The sequence below is a fragment of the Carassius gibelio genome, chromosome A4 (genome assembly GCF_023724105.1).
Source record: "Carassius gibelio isolate Cgi1373 ecotype wild population from Czech Republic chromosome A4, carGib1.2-hapl.c, whole genome shotgun sequence".
Lineage (NCBI taxonomy): Eukaryota > Metazoa > Chordata > Actinopteri > Cypriniformes > Cyprinidae > Carassius > Carassius gibelio.
The window spans coordinates 7,514,159-7,538,215 of NC_068374.1; the positions used below are offsets into that span (position 1 = coordinate 7,514,159).

Below are 24,057 nucleotides of genomic sequence, written 5' to 3' on the forward strand. Positions count from 1 at the left end.
GCTAATTTCGCAATGAACACTCCGACCCCTGCAAACATTGTTCACACCTCTGACATTTGGCAAAGGTCCATTTACATTGGGCAAAGGATTCACCGTTTGTGCTTGGTGTAGGGCCAACTTTCACTTTCAGTATCACCGTCATCTTCTGAATGTAGATATTCCCCTTCAGAATCAGTGTCCGCGAATAGAAGTCCCAACACTTCATTGCGAGTTTATTGAAGCTTTATTGATGCCATTAGAAAACAATAATAATAATGATAATAATAATAATCTAATGCCAATACTCGCTGACGTTGACAATATTGATCTGATAAAATGGCTCACTCTCACACTAGCTCCGCTTTTTTCACACTGATTCAATGCGCTCTAGCTCGAAGATTTTGTATAGGAACATGACGTTTTTTTGAGTCAGAGATGAAGTATTACATGTCTGCTATCTGGTGCATGAGGTTGCATGAAATTTGACACCCTATTTGACAAAATCGTTTTATTCAGTGCCGCATCTTGTCAAGTAAACTAGACCGTGGCGCCAAGAGGGTTAAATGCCTTAAAGGCCTTAACTGTTTGAACCCTGATAAATGCTGCTTGCAGCTTTAATTATTACTATGATTCTCCACTGAAACTGATCGTGCAGCCCACACCGTAAGGCCTAGAAAGCTGAAATTTGGTCAGATTGTCAGATCTTCTTGTCATATACAGAGTCTCGACCCAATCAGCCTAACGGGGGCGCTACAGTGCAAAAAGCCAAATTTTAAGAGACATTTTTGGCTACAGATCGTAAACCGCTTGACATAGACTCAAAAACTATACATCGTTGTTATCCTTGGGTTAGTACGAACAAAATTGTGCACGCCTTTTTTTACTCTACGCGCACCGTTTTTCCGTAAAAAAAACTCTCAAACCTACTTTTGCAAACTAGTCCTAGTATTTTCAACCAATCGGAACCAAACCACTGCAGAAATATTCTCTGGACACTCAATATCAATATTATCAAAAAAACTATTAAATTTCGATTCTTACGCGAAACAGTACACCAAAAAGCATCTATGTGTCATTATTCTGCCTTCATGTCCTGACTTTTCTCTAGTCTTGAGGCAGGATCATGACAGACCCGTGTTTTGTGTACAAGCACATGGCCTTGTCTTTGGGCCATGTGCTTGTGTTGTCTCGTTCCCTTGCCCCGCCCCCCTTGTTATCCTAGTCTTGTCGTGATTGCCTTATCTGTGCCACCTGTTGTGTCTTAATTAGTTCCCCTATTTAGATCCCCTAGTGTGCTCTGTCTTTTGTCGGTTCATTGTTCCACATATGTGATTGTTTTCCGTATCGTGAGTGTCTCTGTATGTTTCTGTATCCTAGAAGATGTTGTGAGTCCTGTGTTTGTGTATCTGAAGTTAGTGTTTTTGTGTTAAGAGTCTTTGTTTATCGTGTTGACCAAGTCTTGTTAAATCATTTAGTCTCAGCCCGAGTCGTTGTTTTCCCCCTCGTGGGTTTTGTTTTCCCCTTTTGTATTTAATAAATCCTGTGTTTGGTACATCCTGTCTGCATCTGAGTTCATCCCAACCCCTCCATGTAACACTATGCTAACATTAGCCAAATTTTATTTTAGCTATAACTCTTGAACAGAATGAGATATCTTCACCAAACTTGGTACACATATGTCTGAGCTCAATCTGTGGTCAAATAAAAAAATTGCGCACATCTGTCACTTGGGGGCGCTATAAGATAGAAAAAAACACATAAATGGCTATAACTAGGCAACGTTGGCTCGATCGACTTGAAAATTGGTATGCAGTGTCTTGGGCTAAAGGGGCACAAGTACCTATGAGGACATTTGCATATCTCAAAAAATATGGCCGCCATTGGCCAAACAATTTTAAGCACCTATTTGAAAGGGTTAACAGAAGTTGATCGTAATGAAACGCGTTTTATGGCCCTGTAATCACTTGTTGTTTCACATATCAACACAATATGCATATCATTTGATAGATCTCCTCATAATGCACAACTTTGCCTCAAGAACCATTGCTGTCAATCAAATCGTTCAATTGTTATTCACAAATATGTTAAAAAGCAACTTTTGCAAACTAGTCCTAGGTTTTTTGCCCAATCGGAACCAAACCACTGCAGTAATATTCTGTGGACTCTCTAAATCAACAATTATCAAAAAAAATTTGAATTAGAATTTTGTACTTTGGTTAGCTTTAAAGCGGTCATTTAGAAAAGGGGTGTGGCCAAACATACCCCCAAAGCCTATAAAACCAAAACAAAAAGTCAAAATATTCTGAAACTTGGATTAAACATGTGACTGATGACTCTTAACAAGTATGCAAAGTTCTATGTAGATCGGTCCATAGGTGGCGCTATAACAGTTGAAAAAGCCTCAAAAACACAAATTTTCAATTGAAAATGATCACAAATTGTAGAACATGTTCATACATTCAAACAAACACTAGATCTTAATATTATATGATAGATCTCCTCTTTGTGAACAACTTTGCCTCAGGGAGCAAAGATTTCAGACAAATCGTTCATTAATTATTCAAGAATATGATAAAAACCTACTTTTGCAAACTAGCCCTAGGTTTTTAGCCCGATTGGAATCAAACCACTGCAGTGATATTCTCTAGACTCTCCAGATCAATAATTATCAAGAAAAAATTTAAATTGGTCTTTTGGTTACCTTTGACAGGGTAATTTGGAAAAGGGGTGTGGCCAAAATACCCAAAAGCCTATAAAACCTAGATGAAAACTGAAAACTTTACAAAACTTGGTGAAAACATGTGACAGGTTACTCTGAACAGGCACGCAAAGTTTAATGGAGATCGGACCATAGGTGGCGCTATAACAGTGAAAAAGGTCTCAAAAACACAATTTATATGGTAAATGGCCTCAGATTGTTTGAAAATGCTCATATATTCACACAAACACTAGATCTTCATATCATATGATAGATCTCATTCTGAACAACTTTACCTCTGGGACAAATGTTGTTAATAAAACTGTTAATTAAATTTTCAAGATAATTTTAAAATGTTACTTTTGCAAACTATTACAAGGGTTTTAGCTGAAAATCAATAAAACCACTGAGGTACAATTCTCTAGACTCTGAAGGTCAATAATTATAAAAAAAATGGTTGAACAATTGCATTTGGACAACTATAAACCAGTAATTTTATTATATGTTCTTTACATAGTGTACACAAAGGCCTATTAATACAAACAGAAAGCCTACAAATTATCAAAACTGTGTAAAATAATGCATAATTTCATTCTTAACAAGCATGCAAAATTTAAGAGGAGATAGGTCAACAGTTATATTGGTTTAACACAGTGATGCATGAGAAATTGCCATTTATAACCACTAGATGGAAGCGGAAAACCACTAATGGGCTCATTCAGCTAACTTAAACAGTAATGTTGAAAGGTTTTATGAATTCATGCCAAAACAATAAAAAACCACTGTTACAACATTTGAAATCTCATTTAGTCAACATTTTCTATTTTGTTCATACAGACACATCAGTTTTTACAATTTTGCCACATTATGATTACAGTGAAACCTGAATGACATCTAAACTCTTAAAAACTAGTTTAATCATTTAATTTCAGTGTGTGTGTCTGTCTTTTGGATGTGTTTAAATGTCATCCATACATCCTGGTTGGCCGAGACCACCCCAGAGGCCTAAACTGCTTGAACCCCGGTAAATGCTGCTTGCAGCTTTAATTTATTTATATTTATTTTTTTGCCGAGTATGGATACAAGAGCCTGAAATTTATTAATTGATAGTAGAAATTTTTAAAGTAATATTGATTGATTCAAATCTGATACTTCACATTTAGTCATTAAATCTGATGTGTATATTATCTGATAAATGTATATGATTATAAGATTGCTGTGCAGATATTTTGGATGCTGTCAGCAACCTGTAAGCATGCATAGCTGTAGACTAAATGAAGTAGAAGCCCAGAGCATCGATTTCATCTCCACTTCTGCCTGTAATGCCATTAATCTTTCCAGACTTCACATCTAAACACACAGGCTGACCCAGTTGCTTACACTTCACAGATAATGTTGTCGTGACTCCATTGCTTTTTGCAACCACAAACTCAAACCCCCCACATCTGTTACCAGTTATATTTGGCCACAGTTTTGCATAAGTAATTTTGTCATAGTCATCAAACTTAATTTCTTGACTCTGCGATCCTGTTAAGTTACCCACTTTAATCATGTGGCCACAGTTGAAAATCACCTGGATTGAGGTCAGTGCTGTCTAAAAGGCAAAAAACAACAACAACAACAAACAAACAAAAAAGAATTGAAAATGTTAAAAAATTGTAGGAATAAATATGCTACAATAGAATGAAACCAAAACACACCTCACTGTAAGTAACGTTGACCTTCTTAATGGTGACGTAGGAGGCAGACTTAAAGGAGAAATCATCACCTCCCGTCCCACCCACAATCACAGTTTCTGGTGAGATAGAAATTTAGAGAATGGTCAGTCCTCTTTAAAGGACTAAATACAGTAGAATTCACACACAGTTCAATTATTAATGAGAGTGACATTGACATTCAGTGATTGACTTCCTTATTAGCAGGACTCACAACTGCACCTGACTTTTATCCCAATCCCATACCCCCCAGAGCTGTGTGAGGCATGTTTTATTACAGATGTGCATACTTTATAGTGATGGGAAGTTTGGTTCTTTTCCGCGAACCGGTTCTTTCGGTGAACAGTTCATTCAATGAACAGTTCACCGGTTCTTTCACGCTCGATGTAATGACATCATTGGTGATGACGTAATAGTGTCAAGTCTATCAAACATTCAAATATATAAAGACAGTAAGCATAACTTTAGTCAGTTAAAAACCTCATAATCATGAAAAGCTTACAATTAAGTTTTTAGGTGTCATCAGCGCAGAAACCATGATCCACTTACTATACATAATCCATTGCGATGTATATGTTACTAAATGAACTTACGTTTCGCCAGATTGCCCTTCATCCAAGCCTTCGTTTACCCGCGCTCATAACATTAGCACAGAATCAGTTCAGAATCAATCATCAAAAGAATCAGTTAAGTTCAGACGCTCTGTGAGTCAGTCTGCTTCACACTGAATCACACATGCACAGTATCATCAGCTCCTCGGTTCTCGAATCGGACGCGTCTGACAGAAACTGTTCTCTGTTCAGTGTACTGGTGATCAGAAAACCAATGCAACCGGTTCTTGACTCGTGAACGAGTCAATGTTTCTTTCATTATCTGACTTGGCTCTGTGTTCATCTTCAGTTCTCTCTTCACAGCAGTTCAGTCAGTGTACTGTTTGAGTAAATGAATTACTCCGGGATATTGGTTTGTTTTATCTCAGAGGGTGTGTCAGCCACATTAAAAAAGTGAACAGCTTAAGTCATTTGTGGATTAATGCGTATTGGAGACGAGAACCATTTCAAACGATTCAGTTCGATTTGGTGAACTGGTTCAACAGGTTAACTAAGAAGAACTGGTTAAATCGAATAATCCATTCACAAAACGGACATCACTAGTACTTTATTTCACATCTTCTGAACTGTTGACAGCCAACACCTGCTTACCCCCAGTGAAAGGCTTAAAGGGGCCACAACAATTTGTAATATAACTCTGATGGGATTTATCTGAAAGAGGAAAGTCAAACACATCTAGGGTGGCTTGAGGGTGAGTAAAACACTGGTTAGTTCTCATTTTTAAGTAAACTGACCCTTTAAAAGCACTATCTAGCAGTGATGCGCGGGTTGATCCAAAATGAGCGGGTGTCTGCAGTCACCCGTGGTTACGAGTCATCCAAAAATATTTTTAATGATATTCGTGTCGCGGTCGGTCGGGTCGTTTGAAATAAAAATGCTAATTAAACCTTTGTAATTTATATAGTACTAGACACAATTTTTTAAATACACAGGCCTACACTTTATTGGCTGAATAACTGGTTCAGAGATGACGGACGAGCTCAGTCTGTAGGAAGAGATGGAGGCGGCAAGAGAAAAGGTGAAGACCGGGGAGCAACGGCGCTGTTTTTTTTTAAAACATGATTTTTACGACTTCATTAAGTTTTGTTTTATAGAAAACTCTTTTTAAAAGATGTTTGTTCTGTATAAATTGTATCTCAATATTTTATCAATCAATTGCCCTAACTCATCACATCAATTGCAATAAATAAGAAGAAAATATATAGCAGACAATGTAATGAGGCGCCGGCACTATCAGTTGTACAGTTCTCTCTCCACCTTCGACACCACCCCGGGCTCCCCGGGCGCCGCAGCATAAATGGCTGCCCACTGCTCTGGGTGTGTGTTCACAGTGTGTGTGTGTTATCACTGCTCTGTGTGTGTGTTATCACTGCTCTGTGTGTGTGCACTTTGGATGGGTTAAATGCAGAGCACAAATGTCACGTCACTTTTTACTTTCAATATAAAGGGGTGAATTGCCCATGAATGGAAAAAAAAAATTAGTTGGAGGCAGCCTTTATTTTTTTTATTATACATATTTTCGAAACCAGCAGGCCATTCTGGTTTGAGTGAGCGACCCCACTGAATGAGTGAATAGAGCGGAATATTCAGAAATGCGACAATAAAAAAAAAAGTTATCATCTTGAGCGGAAAATAAAGATAACTAACAAATTCAAAGTTTAAGTTCCATCCCAAGCCATCCTAGTTTTCCCAAATCATAATTAGGCCTATATATTATTAATGCTAGATGTAGATCAGAAAGGTCTTGTTTCAGACGGCATATAATTTATAATTTAGCAACTTTTTCCTGTGGTTGAAGATGCATGTCACTGTTGTCTAGCAACTTTTGTTGTAGTTGTTTTTATATTCTATTGCTAAGATAAAATTCCTATTTTTAAAAAAAGCTGGGTGGATACCTAAAATACAACAACTGCTGTCATTAAATATTAATGGCTATTATTATTTTTAAGCTAGTGTAATGCTATAGCTAATGCATACAGGCTGATTTTAGCCCCGACAAGACTGATATTGTGAAATAAAACAAACTAATAAGGCTTGTTTTAATGACAGTGACGATGTTTATTATTACCTATACTATTATAACAGATCCATTTGTTCATGGATCATGATTCCAGTGATGACTGCATAGAATCGTTTCCAGTTCATCTAATCCAAACATTTAATTTAACTCTAGAGCGTTGTAAAATACAACGTAAACAAGTTTAACAAAATGTAATAATTTCCAAAAATCACAACATGTTTTATCTACAGAAATATTCTGCTTCAGTTCATATTTTTTGGCATTTAGACTTTCAAATACAATATTTTTACTGCTGTGAATAACTTTTGCTCTCCTACTTGCTGGACACAAAGCGAGACACGCACATTCAGAGTGGTCTACGTAGCTCTTGCACAATTCAATATTACAAAAAAAATCTTATTTTTTAAGGTGATGACTTCATAAAATATGACAGACATTTAAAGCTTCATTGTAAAAACTCAAAAGAAGCTTTGAATGTAAATATGATATGACAAAAAATGGCATTCAGTTCAATCTAGTATGAATGGTCAGAATGACTGCTATGGCCACTCTAGTAGTTATAGAATTCCAGTAGTTCAAATAAAGAAGCGACTCAAGTCCGAGTCACTAACTCAACTGCTCATCTCTGGTGTGTATAAATCAATTTAAGCTGTTAATCAATGTATCAATTCTGATAAAATCATTTGAATATTTCTTTTATAAAATATATAAATGTACATGAACAAACGATTTGTAATCATTATGTAATGTTCTGTAAAACTGTAAAACATATAATGTTTGTTGCTGATTTATTGATTAAATGTATTATAACGTTACCATAATTATTTTTGGATTCACAACTGGATAAAAAAGGAAACAATTTTTTTTTTTTAAATCACACATACCAGGACAGAGATGTCTTCCTTGGTTTGCCATCTCAGTTGTCTATAATGCCTTGTCTGTAGTCTGTAGAAAAAAAAAATCAAGTATAAAGAGAAAATATTTTTTAATTGTAAATCTTGTAGTAATTTTATCTTTCTAAAATTCTCGTTAAAAATCAAGTTTTCTAAAAAGGTAGTTCAAATCAAATAAATACACAAACATTAAGAGTATTAATTCAGGCAAAATCCAGTAAAATTTTTCCTTCACTGAATGCTTTACTGAAAACTATCCATTAACTATCCATTTAACAATTTCTACATTACATTTGCATCTGATTAGTTTTAAGATATGTATTTTACCTAATGCATTCTGATGGTGCCCCTGCAATGCTGCTGGCATTTAAACCAACAACAGGTTATTAGTTGTCTTAGTGCATACCATTGCCTTGTACCTTACATTTGCAATGAAAATAAAGTTAAATCTAATCTAATAACACACTACCTGTCTATGTCATTGTAAGTCACGTCTCACCTGGAGTTTATGCAGAGTCTGTGGTATATTAAGAAGTGAAGCTGACTGGAAATGTCTTCGACTGAAGTCTGAAGCACACTGGATTTCTTTACTCATAGCCTATTTATAGTAGCCTACTGATATCAGGAAATTATTTATAAAAGCTTTTTCTCTGGAAGGAAAACTTCCACAGAAATATACATGTAATTTGATGGCATATTGCCCAATAAGAGGGTGATCATCCATAAAACTCTCAGCCTCACCCACTCCTTCCTGCGTTCTGATTTATGTCACTGTTTACACTAGAATCTGTTTTTCGAATGTACGTAACAGATTTCCAGTGAAACATTCCAGTCTCCCAATCATTGACTAAAATTGTGTAATTTACCATCCCGTTGTTAAAAATTGTTTAGATAAGACCAGATCAAAAGACGTTTATACCTATAAGCGCCAGCGGGTCATATTTACCTGCTAAATAATGAATGTATTTCCGTGCTGTCATTTTCTTGCCGCTTATGTTTTAACATTGTACACATTCCTAAGCAAGCCTTTCACTAACTGAATGAAAAATGAGAAAAAAGAAGGTCATTTATGGGTGCAGAAATGTATTAGAAACACTATTTGATATTAGCCTAAGTTTATTGGTGTTCTCTTATTCAAATAAAAAATGAAAATTATTTATTCAAACTAAACCAATTAATAATTAATTAGGTGAAGGTGGTTGATTTTAATTAGATGCTTGAATTTGCCATTGCATCATGCAGTGTGGTGAATAATTATTGCCTATAGGCTACTTTATTAATTTAAATGAATTGAAATTGGTTAATATGTTATCTAATATAATTATATTATCATAAATTAATTAATGGAAATGTAGTATAATATTATAACACCCCAATATGTAATTACTCCCTTCTAATATTTATTGTCAGTGCTGGCTTGTTTAACTTATATTGACTGTTATGAAAAGTGATTAGTGGCATGCATAAAAAAAGCCTTGAACATAAAACAGGACAAAAATATAGCTGATGAATAGACATGAATAGACAATAATTTCATGACTCTAGACACTTATTTGTGTACAAACCCAATTCCAAAAAAGTTGGGACACTGTACAAAAAAGGAATGGAATAATTTACACATCTCATAAACTTATATTCTATTCACAATAGAATATAAATAACATATCAAATGTTGAAAGTGAGACATTTTGAAATGTCATGCCAAATATTGGTTCATTTTGGATTTAATGAGAGCTACACATTCCACAAAAGTTGTGACAGGTAGCAATAAGAGGCCGGAAAAGTTAAATGTACATATAAGGAACAGCTGGAGGACCAATTTGCAATTTATTAGGTTAATTGGCAACATGATTGGGTATAAAAAGAGCCTCTCGGAGTGGCAGTGTCTCTTAAAAATCAAGATGGGCAGAGGATCACCAGTTCCCCCGATGCTGAGGCGAAAAATAGTGGAGCAATATCAGAAGGAGTTATCATCCATCAATGCTGAAATATATATCCAAGTTCTAGAACAACATATGCTCCCATCCAGACGTCGTCTCTTTCAGGGAAGACCTTGCATTTCCATCATGACAATGCCAGACCACATACTGCATCAATTACAACATCATGGCTGTGTAGAAGGATCGAGGTACTGAAATGGCGAGCCTGCAGTCCAGATCTTTCACCCATAGAAAACATTTGGTGCATCATAAAGAGGAAGATGTGACAAAGAAGACCTAAGACAGTTGAGCAACTAGAAGGCTGTATTCGACAAGAATGGGACAACATTCCTATTCCTAAACTTAAGCGACTCGTCTCCTCAGTCCTCTGACGTTTGCAGACTGTTATAAAAAGAAGAGGGGATACACACAGTGGTAAACATGGCTTTGTCTGAATTTTTTGAGATGTGTTGATGCCACTCAGTTTAAACATTTTGATATGTCATCGATGTTGTATTCTGAATAAAATATCACAATTTGAAACTTCCACATCACTGCACTCTGTTTTTATTCACAATTTGTGCTGTGTCCCAACTTTTTGGGGAATCGGGTATATATATATGCCTTTGTGTGAAGGCTTAGACTGTAGCCTAAGACTATCCTACGTTTTGAAATGAACTCACTGTAAATTTTCAAATGGTTAAGGATGTTACAATGTTATATTATAATTTTGTTGTTTTACTTCGTCCTTTCATCTCCGTTTACAAACCAACATTTTACAATTACATTTGGTGCGCAATCCGTCCCTTTTGCCGTTTCGCGAATGATTTTAACATGCGACTGACTTGCAGTTAACGTCTCTGCCCTGCGGTGGCTTTATATACTTTACATTAAAATTTAAAGTCTTAAAACTATGCAGTCGCTGGTCCATAAGAACAATATTGTCAGTGCTATATATTGTAGAATTATAGAATAGTGTCACAAGGATATATCCCATATTTTTGCATCTGGTTCCTTCAACAAAATCCCAGAATTTTTTCATTTCCTTATGGATTATTGTAGACCATAAGCTCTGTTACAACAGGAGTTTATAATTCAGAACACAGTTTAAGATATTTTCGATTTAGTCCGAGAGCTCTCAGTCCCTCCATTGAAGCTGTGTGTACGGTCTACTGTCCATGTCCAGAAAGGTAAGAAAAACATCATCAAAGTAGTCCATGTGACATCAGAGGGTCAGTTAGCATCGAAAATACATTTTGGTCCAAAAATAGCAAAAACTACGACTTTTTTCAGCATTGTGTTCTCCTCCGTGTCTGTTGTGAGAGAGAGTTCAAAACAAAGCAGTTTGTGATATCCGGTTCGCGAACGACGTTACCTATACTATTATAACATTCGATGTTACCGGATCTTTTTGAACCACTTCACCAAACCGAACTGAATCGTTTTAAACTGTTTGCATCTCTAATACGCATTAATCCACAAATGACTTAAGCTGTTAACTTTTTTAATGTGGCTGACACTCCCTCGGAGTTCAAACAAACCAATATCCCGGAGTAATTCATTTACTCAAACAGTACACTGACTGAACTGCTGTGAAGAGAGAACTGAAGATGAACACCAAGCCGAGCCAGATAACAAACAAAAAGACTTCTTCGCCTTTAATTTCTTTAGATTCCTAGCATTTTGACACAGGCCAGCTGTGCTGTAATAATTGGAAAAAAATAAAAATAAATTAAATATAAGGTGAATGGAATAAACAACCATATATATTGTTATTTTACTCAGCAAAACATTATTAACTTGAACTATAACTTAAACTAAATAGTATATTATATATACAGGTGGCGCAAAGGGACGAATTGTGAAATGAATGTAATTGTAAAATGAGATAAAAGGAGTAAGTTAAACAACATTAACATTATGATATAACATTGTAAAATCTTAAAAAAAATATTAAAACATTTACAGTGAGTTAATTTCAAAACGTAGGATAGTCTTAGGCTACAGTTTACTCATCAAAAATTAAAAGAAGACCTTTACACAAAGGATCATATGCATGCTATTGTTATTAAACAGTAAATAAATATAAGGCCTATATATATATATATATATATATATATATATATATATATATATATATATATATATATATATATATACATGGATAAAAAGCTAAATGTTTTCATTTCATTTTCATTTCGGTTCATTCTTGGTTTAAAAAAAATCTTCAGGTTCCATATGCAGAGTGAAATGGGAACGGTCCAGCATTTAGCAATAATTAGTATTAACTATTTTATAATTCTTGATTTTTTTAAAACTACTAACACTTTGCATTTTTTAAGTATGCCTTATGTGTGACCAAAAATTTAGTATTATCTGTTTGATCGCACTGGAGCCTCGTGCACATATTCACTGGAAAAAGGTTCAACGTTACATTCGGCACAAGCAGCGGTCCACTTTATGACATATTGTTAATTATGATTTTTTTTCCATCGATACTGAAACACACGTGAACTACAAAGCCTATTTTACCTCATGAATAGTAGTTAAACTTCAAATGGGCAACATCATGAATATGGAAATGGATTTCTCCCGAGTTAGAGACAGAGAAAGCCCAACCTTACCTTATGCTTAGCTTTAAATTATTATTATTTGTTTGTTCATAGCTAAGCCTATATTATTATATACTGCAATTATATTTATCCATTAGAATTATATATTTTTCATTCTTGTTTTGTTCTGATATATTTGCTACATTTAAAGGATTTGTTGTAAAGTGAAGGGAATTAAAAATATCCTGTTGGTACATTATAACATTATTAGGCCAGCAGTTATTATTTCTACATGTAATAAAATGCAAGTTATACATGAATCATAATATAATATCGAAAATAAAATAAAAATGCAGCAAATGAAAATAGGTGATTAATCCGTTAAAATGCAACCTGTACAGGACTCACAAACTTAATTTATTTCTTAGCGTGTTTAAAAATAAATAAAGAAAGAAAACATGCAGTAAATGAAAACAGGCGATTAATCTGTTAAAATTTGTTGCTCTGGGTTAACAGTAATTATAAGTATTATATACTTCAGAACTGCCTGCATGGGCCTAATCTAGAGTAGTTGTTTTTTATTGCTTCTGAAAATGACATTCACTTCGCGTGCTCTGGAGCAGATCCGCCTCTCGCAATGCTCAGCTGTGGACGATATAAAGGTTGCTGTCCCATTTTATACAGGAATTGTTCATTTAAAAAAAATCTTATTATATTGTTAGTTCTAATAATATTGTTAAAACAAGTTCGTTTAGGCTATTTAACGTGCACTGTGACATTTTACCCTTTTTAACTTATAAACTCCTTGAGATTTTAAAGTTAGTTTAATAGTATTTAATTTCAAGTTTCCCATACAAAAATGTAATATATGGCCATATATGTACTTATATTTTAAATAGCATGACATATATGTATACATATATTTGACTTATCTGAGAACACAATATATGGCTGCAACATATATGTATACATATATTTGACTTATCTGAGAACACAATATATGCCTGAAACATATATGTATACATATATTTGACTTATCTGAGAACACAATATATGCCTGAAACATATATGTATACATATATTTGACTTATCTGAGAACACAATATATGCCTGAAACATATATGTATACATATATTTGACTTATCTGAGAACACAATATAAGCCCGCCACAGATATGAACATTTATGTGTCCAAACATGTGAAGAAAATATTTGAGTTCCTCCATATATAATACCATATATCTGCATATATTACAGTATAGTATTGGTTTCTCGCATATATGGACAACATTAAGTATAAATATGTTTTATGGCAGTTGGCACACAGTGTCTGGTTGCCGCCACCTTCTGAAATCTGTGTCAGAATAATATATTTACCTACACTTAAATTATCTTTATTAAACCAGTTCTTCTAAAAAATAAAAAATAAAAATAAATAAAAACCTTAATGTCCAGAATTAATTTGGAAAATATAATTTAATATCAAAATGTATCTCTTCGTCTATATTTGAACCTTGCCTGACCTTGCTTTTTTTTTTTTTTTTTTTTACAAACTTTCACTGTTTTACAAACTTTCACTGTTTTAATTGCTTTTTGTTTCAATGAAAATCGTATAGTATCAATATAATGCTCCATTTCCTTCCTAAAAGAAATAAAACAAGGTTTTTTGCATGAGAACTTACATTTGTGAATATGAAATTTTGCATGTAAAACAATAAGATTGATCATGTAAACGTTTTCTTTGCTGTTTTCCAACATACCAAATAATACATATTTCCATAACAAAACAAAATGATGATCAATATTCTGCACAATAAAATCACATAGATTTTGCCAAAATAGTTTTTCAAAAGGGCAATGCCAAAACAAATGTACCACAGTTTCAGGGCAACTAACACAAAAAGAGCAACTAATATCGATATCAGATTTGAATTTTACCAAATAATTTTTGGCTGGGTAAATCCTGTGTATAATTTTGAATGATACTTCCTTAACCTTGTTTGTAATCAAATATTTATTAGGTATTAACCAAACCATTTTCCAATCAATATTGTCTGTTAGGCGATTCCAATATGAATTAACGTAAGGCAAAGACACAATATCTTGTAGAAATAAAGCTCTTATGGAACTGTTGTGTGATTTAAAAGAAAAACAGATGTTACCTATATAAGAGCTCATTACATTAGGCAGAGACCATTGTTGGATGTTGATTCTTGTCTGATGTCTAAATAACATACAAACTTCAGGAGAAATAGCCCCAAAAACTTTGGCATAGTCCCCTGGTGTAACAGGAATCTTATACTGTGCCAAAAACTCACCATAAATTAAAAGAAAACCATTCAAATTAAATAACTGATCCACCAATATGATGCCATTATCAAACCAGCGTTTCTGATAAAGCGATTTGTGTTTATATATTATATCCTTATTGTTCCATATATATTACCTATGAGGAGAATAATTGTGCTTGTGGATCAAAGACCATGATAAAAAGGCCTGACGGTGAAATTCAGCTAGTTTTGCTGGTATTTTATCAATATTATAATTACAGCTAAGAAAAAAATGAATACCACCCAGTTTTGATAGAATATGGGAGGGAATACAACACCAAATGGAATTAAGATTTTTAACAATTTGTTTAAGCCAATTAACCTTACATGTATTATTCAATGTAGCAAAGTCCAAAACATTTAAGCCACCATTCTCATATGAATTCATAATAACTGTCTTCTTCATGTAATGTATTTTATTTTTCCAAATGAAATCAATCAATATTTTGTCAATTTCTTTACATAGTTTTTTATCAAGATGTAAAGCCATTGCTGCATAAATAAGTCTAGAAATACCCTCTGTCGCCTGACCTTGCTTTCTTGCACATTTACTTGGTGGATTACGTAGCCTCCGGTAACGGCCATCTGATTTTTAAAACTAAGATAATAATAATAATAATAATAATAATAATAATAATAACAATACCAGTAACATATTGGTTTTGATTTAAAAAAAATAAAAAAAATTCTTATTGAGATTTTTTTTCAGTATTTCAAACCAGTTCTGTCACTATAGCAACACCCGCGTAAACCTGATGAACGTTAATGAAGAAGACACGACAAGGAGAAGTAAGACATGTATGCGCTTGTGAAATGGTGTGCCGGGGTTGATGAGGGGAAATTTAGTATTGTTCACATTAAATACATACGAAATTTTGATCTGGAAAGTGATTACATACGAAGACGAATTTGCCGTCGAGTGGGGTGTGGGAAAACGACCAAAAGGTGGATTCCCCATTTAATGTTATATGGCTACCGTTCAATCAGTTGGAGGTAAGTAAGTGCAACCCTAACGTTTTTTTACTGCTTTGTATTAGTTACACAGGGATATAATATAAGGACAATGTAATACGAGGCGGTTTATAACTTTTAGACGTTAACAAACCCAACTGGCTGAATGCAGAGGGGTCTTGCATCAGCCTGAAGGCTTGCATTCTCAATAATAACCGCCTCGCTATAGGCTACATTATTCCTCTTATTACATGGCTAACGTTACGTACAAAATAAATAAATAATTTGACACAAAATATTGATTTAAAAAAAAAATGTATTGCTTCCGCAAAAGAAAATAGTCCGTTCCGCGTCCAACGCTGTGTTTTTCATGGCAACGGCGTAACGTTACTTCGCAGCGGTTTGTTAACAGTTATCAATAAATAACAGGCCGCATACTAAACCAAGCCATGCAATAAGCTATATTAACATAAATAGATAACTTAATACGAAACCACGTTGTCAAGGAATGTGTTTGTGTTGTTTCAAACCTGTATGAATTTCTTCTGCTAAACAGATAACAGAAAAAAAGATATTTAGAAGAACGTCATCAGACAGTTTTTGGTTTCATTGACTTCCATAGTATAACGTTATCTTTTTTCCTACTATGGAAGTCAGTGAGACCAGAATCTGTCTGGTTACTGACATTCTTCTAAATATCTTCCTTTCTGTTCAGCAGAAGAGAGAAATTCATACAAGTTTAAAACAACATGAGGGTGAGTATATGATGACAGTATTTTCATTTTAAAGTGGAGCATCCCTTTAACTCAGACCCTTGTTGGTACTATCAGTGTGTTAGTGGCAATGGTGACTGATATTTCTCTGCAATAGACATGAATACTTTGGAGCGAAAGTTGGACAAACGTTCGAAGAAAGATTCCGAAGACAACGCCATTGTGGGAAAGAGAATCCGTGTTGCCAAACGTCTGTGGGAGGATGAGGATGAGGATGACCCCCCTACTGCCGTGGCCACAGTCAGTGGAACCAAAGTGAGTTTTTTGTTTAATTTACTAACTCTTTACCCCATAATCATATATATATATATATATATATATATATATATATATATATATATATATATATATATATATAACTAAGGCAATAATTTGTATGTTTAATTTAAAATAATTTAATTTATATGTTTCCACAGGCTGCCATTCACAATCAAGGGGCTGAAATCCTAGATTCCATTTCCTTGGAAGAACAAGCAGAAAATAGTGACAACGAGCTCTCACTTGTGCGTCAAGAATTGCTAGAAATAAAAAAATTCATCTTTACAGGTAAATGTATTATATTTCCATTCTGCACACACATACACACACACAGTAAAACTTAAATACTTAAATACAGGCTTTTATTTTGTCAGATCATAAAACTTGACCTGCCAATGTTTCTTATTCATTGACCAGACTGCTGGCCTGCCATCCCACACAGTAAAATTGGCTGGTGTAAATTGTTTATGGGGACTTACATCATCACATCATTATTTTAAAAGGACTGATAAGAAGCGTGATGTTTTCAACAGTTTGTCTCACTAATACATAGATGGAATAAATGCAGAGACTGAATTTCCCTCACAGGATCAAAAGAGTATACTTCTATTCTTATACTTTTTGGCTACAGTCTTTCACACCCTTTTTTCCTGTTGATGCAGAGATACCTCAGATAAAAGAAATGCTCAACAGAAGCTCCATGCACCTCGGCAGTCCAGGGTCTCTCCCCAGCCCTTCAAACCCTGTTCAAATAGTGAGTACTTTTGGTAACACTTTAGAATAAGGTTCCATTAGTTAATGTTAGTTAATGTATTAATTAACATGAACTAAGCAAGAACAATCCTTCTACAGCTTTTATAAGTCTTAGTTCATGTTAATTTCAACATTTACTAATGCATTATTTAAATCAAAAGTTGTGCTTGTTAACATTAGTTAATGCACTGTGAATTACCATGAACTAACAAGGAATAACTGTATTTTCATTAACTAACATTAACGAAGATGAATAAATACAGTAATAAATGTATTATTCATTGTTTGTTCATGTTAATTAACACATTAACTAACATTAACTAATGAAACCTTATTCTAAAGTGTTACCGTACTTTTTTATGCAGTGCTGTTGGAACGTATGTGAACTGCTTGCAATCACTTTGTCTTATATATCAGGGTAGCCGCGGGGTCTTAAAAGTCTTAAAAAGGTCTTAAAAAGGTCTTAAATGACATGTTCCTAAATTAAGGCCTTAAATAGTCTTAAATTCCGTTGTCCAAGTCTTAAATTTTTTAAACGAAGGTCTTAAATTTCATTATACTAGCCTATTTATTCAAAGTCAACCAGACTGCAACGCAAGGTGAAATGGGGGAAACAACAACAACGTGAAAATTCAACAGGGTTTAGTGTAACGCCAGAGAACGTCTAATTTCTAGTATTTATTTGTTTTTTAAATCAAGTGATCAAAGTGCTCGTTGCCGCTGTGATCGAGAAGGGTCTTGTAAAATGTGCTGAGGTATTATTAATTCGTGGCCACAAAAAATTCACCTGAATATTCACCAATTCACAAAAACAAACAAAAAAAAGGAATAAAAAGCTGTACGAGAATAGTCGGCCTTCACAGGTAAGAAAAACAGTTTAATAATTATTATTCATTCGTGGCCACGAAATAATTCACCTGAATATTCACCAATTCACAAAAAAATAGGTCTTTAGCATTCACTAATTAATAGTATCAAATTGTTTTTGGCCATGTTGTAATTCGTTAAATCAAAATGAGGGAGGGAATTAGTTCAACGTGTCCACGATTTATTAAAACAAGGAATAAGTCGTCGTAACAATGAATTATTTAGATCAGTGGACAGGGCGCATAAGAACAAACAGTGAGAGAGCCCCGGCCGCGCACGCCTCACTCTCGCCATCTTCAACGAGCGCTGTATTGCTCTCTCTCTCGCGCGCATATCAACACAATAGTAAAAGGTCAGAAGACCGATTGTGTTTTATAGATTAGTGGTTTGTTCATACAAAGTGTTTGATTAGCATGTTTAGGAAATGCATAATACAAATTGTATGGGTTAATGTAACGGTAAACGGATAAAACTGCGCATGGAAAACTGGTCTAGCGGTCTCTGGTAGTGCAAAAATGTATTACAACTAAATTCAATGCACGCCATTGACGCCACTTAACCGAGCAAAATGTTTCACTCGGTTACGCAATTTTTAACGTTTAATCGGTTAACCCCTAGTTTTCGTGCCGGCGGCAATGGATCAACATTCTAATCAACCAGTCAAGAGGAGAGACATCATGGGGAAGTGTCGTTCGGTTCGGTGTAACTGTTTATTTTCTAACTGAGCGGTTCGTTGGACCATTTTACCTGCTGACCAAAATTTCATTATTTCAAATGTAGGCACGCTGCACGTGGCAAGCGCGCTCATAAAGAGCCGCCGGCGCGACCACAACATTGTCCAACATCAAATGTGCAAACGTAATGTAAGCGGAACGAAACTGCTCGTTATTGTGTGGTTGAAGGACTGTTTATCAGTTTGGACGAGTGCAGCGCGAGCCGATCGTGATCAAGCGACACTGTTACTACACAGCGCTAGGGCTGCACGATGTGTCGTTTAAGCATCGATATCGCGATGTACGAATCCACGATAGTCACATCGCAGGATGTGCGATGTAGGCTGTCGTAGTTGATCTGTTATTCAATAACTGTACGGGACAGCTGCTCCCCGGCCCTTGACGAATGTGATTCGCGGATTAATTGCACAGCTTAACCATCATAGAGGGAAAGTTTATCATTAACAGGACTGAAAAACACATGCAAGTTTAACAGGGCAGAGAGAGAGAGAGAGACAAAGAGAGCGCGCGAGAGAGACAGTGAGAAGAGAGTGTGCGCGAGAGAGACAGAGAGAGAGCGATCCGTCTTCAAACAACAAGAGCGCTGTCTTGCTCTCTCTCCCTCGCGCATATTAATCAATTGACACGATGGTGTCGATGTTTAAATCATTTAAAATGAGAATGTAAGTGTGCTCACCCCATTTTTTTTGTATGAAAAAATATCGCAATACATATCGCAGAAAAATAAAATATCGCAATGTCATTTTTTCCAAATAACGTGCAGCCCTACACAGCGCTAATAAGAGATCCATTAAAGAAAGCATTTGAATTCGCCACAGAAGTAAAAACATCGCTGCAAGATCTAGTGAGAAACATTCACATTTCTCCGTTATTAAAGGATCGAACAGCGGGTGGAAGCCAGGAAGAAAAATTGTGCCATGAATGAACTATCCAGTGTCCACAGATCAGCAGCATTCACCATGGATTTACTGTAGTACCACTAACTGCAACCATGGAAGTTTGGCAGGAATAGTAGGCTATAATGCTTTCAAGTAACATTACGTTGGTTTTATTTTGACATTATGAATACAATTGCTACAATTAAATTGTTAATCTGAACTAAAAATATAACTTTATAACTATTACAATATTAGGCTACATTTATTTTTTTCCAAGGAGCTGTTTTGTTTTATATGCTCCTAAGAAGAGTCTATTATAGCTCCATCACTGGTCAAAGTAAAAAATATATATCATACTTTATTATGTTAATTTTAATTAAAAAAATAATAAAATACTCTGGCATTTCTTTCTTTTTGCTGTATCGAAAACATACTGAACCGTGACACAAGTGTATTGTATTGAACCGAACCGTGAATTTTGTGAACCGTTACACCCCTACTATCTATATCTCTCTTACCTATCTGTCTACCCCTCTGAAGCAATGGTTGAAGCACTTTGAATGCTGAGAAACTTTACTAAGACGATTTGAAAAATTAGTTTATCTGTTTATTGTTATGAATGTTTGATATTTACCAAAAACATCACTTTGCAGTGTATTGTTGAATGAGTTTTTTTTATAATAAATGTGTTTTAATTAAGACATTTGTTTGTTAGTAATAGTCATTATTGGGATTTAATCTGGTGTTTTTTACGACTGCGTAATGGGTGCGATGTAGGTCTTAATTTTCATTAAAATGGTCTTAATAAAGTCTTAAATTTGGGGTGATCAAACCTGGGAAAACCCTGTATATTAATTGGTCATAATCGAATACAATTTACTGTAAATTTGTCCTAATCTAATCTCCCAAATTGCCTGGTACCTTGTGGCAATGGCTCTTTTTCACACTACTTATTGATAATATGACATCTCCAACATTGACAGTAGGGACCAGGAATGCTTGACATTATACTATTGGGACCAATTTACACAGTCAATTGTACATAAATCTTGAATGCTGGATATTTTGTTTACTATACTGAATCGAAACTTTTAAGCCTATCTATTTCATTTTGTTCAACAGGAAGAAATTGTCCCAGGTTCAGGTGTTTACGTATCACGAAGTGTGTGGCGCTCTGCTTGCCAGGCATCTAGTGGGACTTCAATGGCAAGGATTTTGCTGCTTGGGGTGTTTGACATTGAAACACTCATCAAAAGTAATTTGAGAGGTTAGTATTGTCTGTGCAGTAGTGTAGAGTGTAGTTAAAAATGCTTATTCCATAGGCACATTTGTTATGTTAAATGACAAGTTCGGTATTTTACACTTAAAGCCCTGTTTTCAGATTGTTTTCTGATGAAATAGAATGGTTAAGACTTAAATTTGGACAAATGCTGCTGGTAGGGCTGGGCGATATGGCTTAAAAAAAAAATCTCCGATTTTTTCACACCAAACCCGATTTTCGATTTTAATTGATTTTTTTTATTAATTTAAAAACAAACTACAACCGACAAAGAAATTGCTCAAAACAAATGTACTCTTTATTTTGTTCTGATTTTCAGTTATGCAGTTTAATCTAAATTTCCCCTTTGTGCATAAGTGTAACAGGAAACAAGCCTCAAAACATGCTTGTAAACGAGATGGCAGGCACTGCCATTGTAAACAGTGAAAATGTAGCTTATCAGTTTTCTAATAACTTACAGTGACACAATGCACCTTCAAAATAAATTAAAATATAAATAAAAAATAAAATTGTGTGTCCCTCTTTGATAAAAAACTTTTGGATAAATAAATGTAACCAAAATGACAAAATTAGATCTATTACAAAAATACATTACAATGTCCCAGTGGTATTCATAAAGTGCTAACAAAACTTTAAACTCATTAGCGTTAGCATTACAGAAAGGTCTGATTTACGCACTGTTACAACAGTTATTGTTTTTATATTGAAAATAAGTCATTTTGTGTGTTTTTTTCCCCAAATCAGTGACATAATTTATGAACTTGGGAATTAAAGAGTTAAAATCTTGGATTTTTTTTAAACATTTGGTAGTTTTGATCAGGACTGAGGTTGATTAACAGATTTATGCAAAAAAAAATATGAATCTGATACATTTTTACAGCAGTTTAATTGAGTGGATGTTGTCATCCCGAACAACTCTAAAGGGTAGTGAATTTGAACAATCCACAAGGGTTAAGGTAAAAAAGTTACTTAGATCACCTTTAAGCTGTGCATGTAAATGGACCGACAGTATGTGTCTGTTTTCAGCCATTTTGATTGTCATTCTGCTGATAATGAAAACGTAAACTATATACTGGTTATTTTTCATACTGAAAAACATATTTTTTCCTCAGGAGGGGAATCCAAGGTTTCAAAGGGGGGAGATGGGGAGAAAAGAAGCGCCCTGGATGAAATAAAAGTGAAAGCTATAATGGGTAAGTTATGATTTTGCTATTTGACATCATCTGCCACAGGTCTGTATGTATAGTGTTGTGAGCCTTGACTCAGTCAGATCTCCTCAAGAACAACTTGGGGTTAAGTGCGTTGCTCAAGGGCACAACGGTGGTGAACGGGATTCGAACTCCAAATTCCAGGCTACTAGCATACTAGCCAGGTTCCTTTACTGCTGTGCTACCACCACCCCTTTTGGCTTCGTGCCTGCGTCTGAACCACACCCATAGAAATATTTGCAAAAAAATGGACAATCATATTAGCAATAAAGCAATAAAGGAGCAATAAAGATTTTTGTCTTTAATTTTTGACCAGTGTTTTGTCTGCTTTATACCTAAAACTTTTTTTCTTTAAAATCTACCTTTTCAGATGCTGTTATGTCAAGACACTCAGTTTCGACTGGCCAGATCGGAGCAGCCCTGAATGGGAAGATGGCAGAACTAAGACTGGCAATGTCCAGGAAAAATAATTTAAAAACAAAATGCATTAAAGTTTCTATTTGAAAAGACCTGGAATTGTGTGTTCTGTGGCATGAGTATAAATATATATGCAGGATATATAAAAAACATAGTTGTACCACTAATATAAGTGAAAGTACATGGTGTCATCATATTAGAAGCATATTTGTATCCCTAATATAAGTGAAAGTACATGGTGTCATCATATTAGAAGCATATTTGTATCCCTAATATAAGTGAAAGTATGTACTCTGGAAATAAATACATATATGCATGTATACATATATGCGTCTTGCATATATTTCACATATATGTGCATATATGCGAAAATATATGGCACTTACATGAAAACGGCCATTTTTGATATATTTTGAAATATATGTTTCATATATGTCTATGTGTTTTACATATATGAGTTTTGCATATATTCTCATATATGCAGCAGACATACATGGGAACTGATATTATATATGTAATTTACATATATTGACATATATTACATTTCTGTATGGGTTGCTTAAATTATTTCTATGAGTTAATAATATGCTATCATGTTTATTCTTGTAGAAAATAAGTGCTTATTCTTTAAGTAAATAAGAGATAAAATGAGGGACGATCCAAATAGCCTATTTAATGTAGGCTACATTATTCAAAGATAAATAAATAAATAATAATAAAAGAATGTATTTAAAAATGCCATCAGCCTGAGTAAATTTGAATTTTATAGAATTGTGTAAATTATAGAATTGCGACATTGAAGGTTAGTGATTTAGGAGTTGAAAATACTGTGAAATTACAAATGGCAATGGATTTTTAGAGCATAACAACTGAAGGTTTATGAAACGTTAGCCAATAAAGCATTTTTTTTTTAAACAATGGAACTTAAAGTTGTGAACTAAAATATTATTTCAACCATACAGCATTTGAGTAAATAAAACGCATAGGCTACTTTTCATAACATTTAATCATTCATAAGATGCATAACGTTTCTGGTGTTTGGATTTGTACTTCAATATAATGAGCTCAAAGTTTAAGAATAGCCCTGTTTTCTCTCTCTGTCTCTCTCTCTCTCTCTATTTAACAGCATTAGCTCTATGGAGTATGTCTTCCTTCAGTTAGAATGAATGTTTTCCTGCCTTGCTACATGTTGGGCTCATGATCAATAAGTTCCCAGCTAACAC

General features: G+C 34.5%; 2 protein-coding genes across 5 annotated transcripts; one reads left to right on the forward strand and one right to left on the reverse strand.

The window, feature by feature from the left end:
• Positions 1 to 3,147: 3,147 nt before the first annotated feature.
• Positions 3,148 to 8,661, reverse strand: LOC127968436 (aerolysin-like protein). Its single transcript, XM_052569659.1, has 4 exons — positions 8,416 to 8,661; positions 7,908 to 7,968; positions 4,378 to 4,472; positions 3,148 to 4,271 (listed from the first exon to the last, which is right to left on the reverse strand). The coding sequence occupies exons 2-4, from the start codon at positions 7,936 to 7,938 to the stop codon at positions 3,948 to 3,950; spliced, it is 450 nt and encodes a 149-aa protein (XP_052425619.1). The 5' UTR covers positions 7,939 to 7,968; positions 8,416 to 8,661; the 3' UTR covers positions 3,148 to 3,947.
• Positions 4,480 to 22,970, forward strand: LOC127968270 (uncharacterized). 4 transcript variants are annotated; one of them, XM_052569372.1, is made up of 7 exons: positions 4,480 to 5,694; positions 16,538 to 16,695; positions 16,857 to 16,986; positions 17,361 to 17,452; positions 21,053 to 21,197; positions 22,322 to 22,402; positions 22,788 to 22,968. In XM_052569372.1, the coding sequence occupies exons 2-7, from the start codon at positions 16,540 to 16,542 to the stop codon at positions 22,919 to 22,921; spliced, it is 738 nt and encodes a 245-aa protein (XP_052425332.1). In that variant the 5' UTR covers positions 4,480 to 5,694; positions 16,538 to 16,539; the 3' UTR covers positions 22,922 to 22,968. The 4 variants fall into 4 exon arrangements, with proteins under 4 accessions (XP_052425332.1, XP_052425321.1, XP_052425312.1 ...); XM_052569361.1 differs by lacking the exon at positions 4,480 to 5,694 and adding an exon at positions 15,492 to 15,709 and having other exon boundaries at positions 16,498 to 16,695; positions 22,788 to 22,969; XM_052569352.1 differs by lacking the exon at positions 4,480 to 5,694 and adding an exon at positions 15,496 to 15,709 and having other exon boundaries at positions 22,788 to 22,966.
• Positions 22,971 to 24,057: the final 1,087 nt, after the last annotated feature.

What these genes read in the sequence shown, in the direction of transcription:
- LOC127968436 (XM_052569659.1), bottom strand. Translation starts at nt 7,938, where the DNA reads ATGGCAAACCAAGGAAGACATCTCTGTCCTG. An exon ending in AGGAAGACATCTCTGTCCTG is followed by an intron (nt 4,473 to 7,907) that starts GTATGTGTGATT and finishes CTATCTCACCAG; the next exon opens with AAACTGTGATTGTGGGTGGG. An exon ending in TCAACGTTACTTACAGTGAG is followed by an intron (nt 4,272 to 4,377) that starts GTGTGTTTTGGT and finishes TTTGCCTTTTAG; the next exon opens with ACAGCACTGACCTCAATCCA.
- LOC127968270 (XM_052569352.1), top strand. Translation starts at nt 15,685, where the DNA reads ATGGCTACCGTTCAATCAGTTGGAG. An exon ending in CTTCAAACCCTGTTCAAATA is followed by an intron (nt 17,453 to 21,052) that starts GTGAGTACTTTT and finishes TTTGTTCAACAG; the next exon opens with GAAGAAATTGTCCCAGGTTC. An exon ending in AAAAGTGAAAGCTATAATGG is followed by an intron (nt 22,403 to 22,787) that starts GTAAGTTATGAT and finishes CTACCTTTTCAG; the next exon opens with ATGCTGTTATGTCAAGACAC.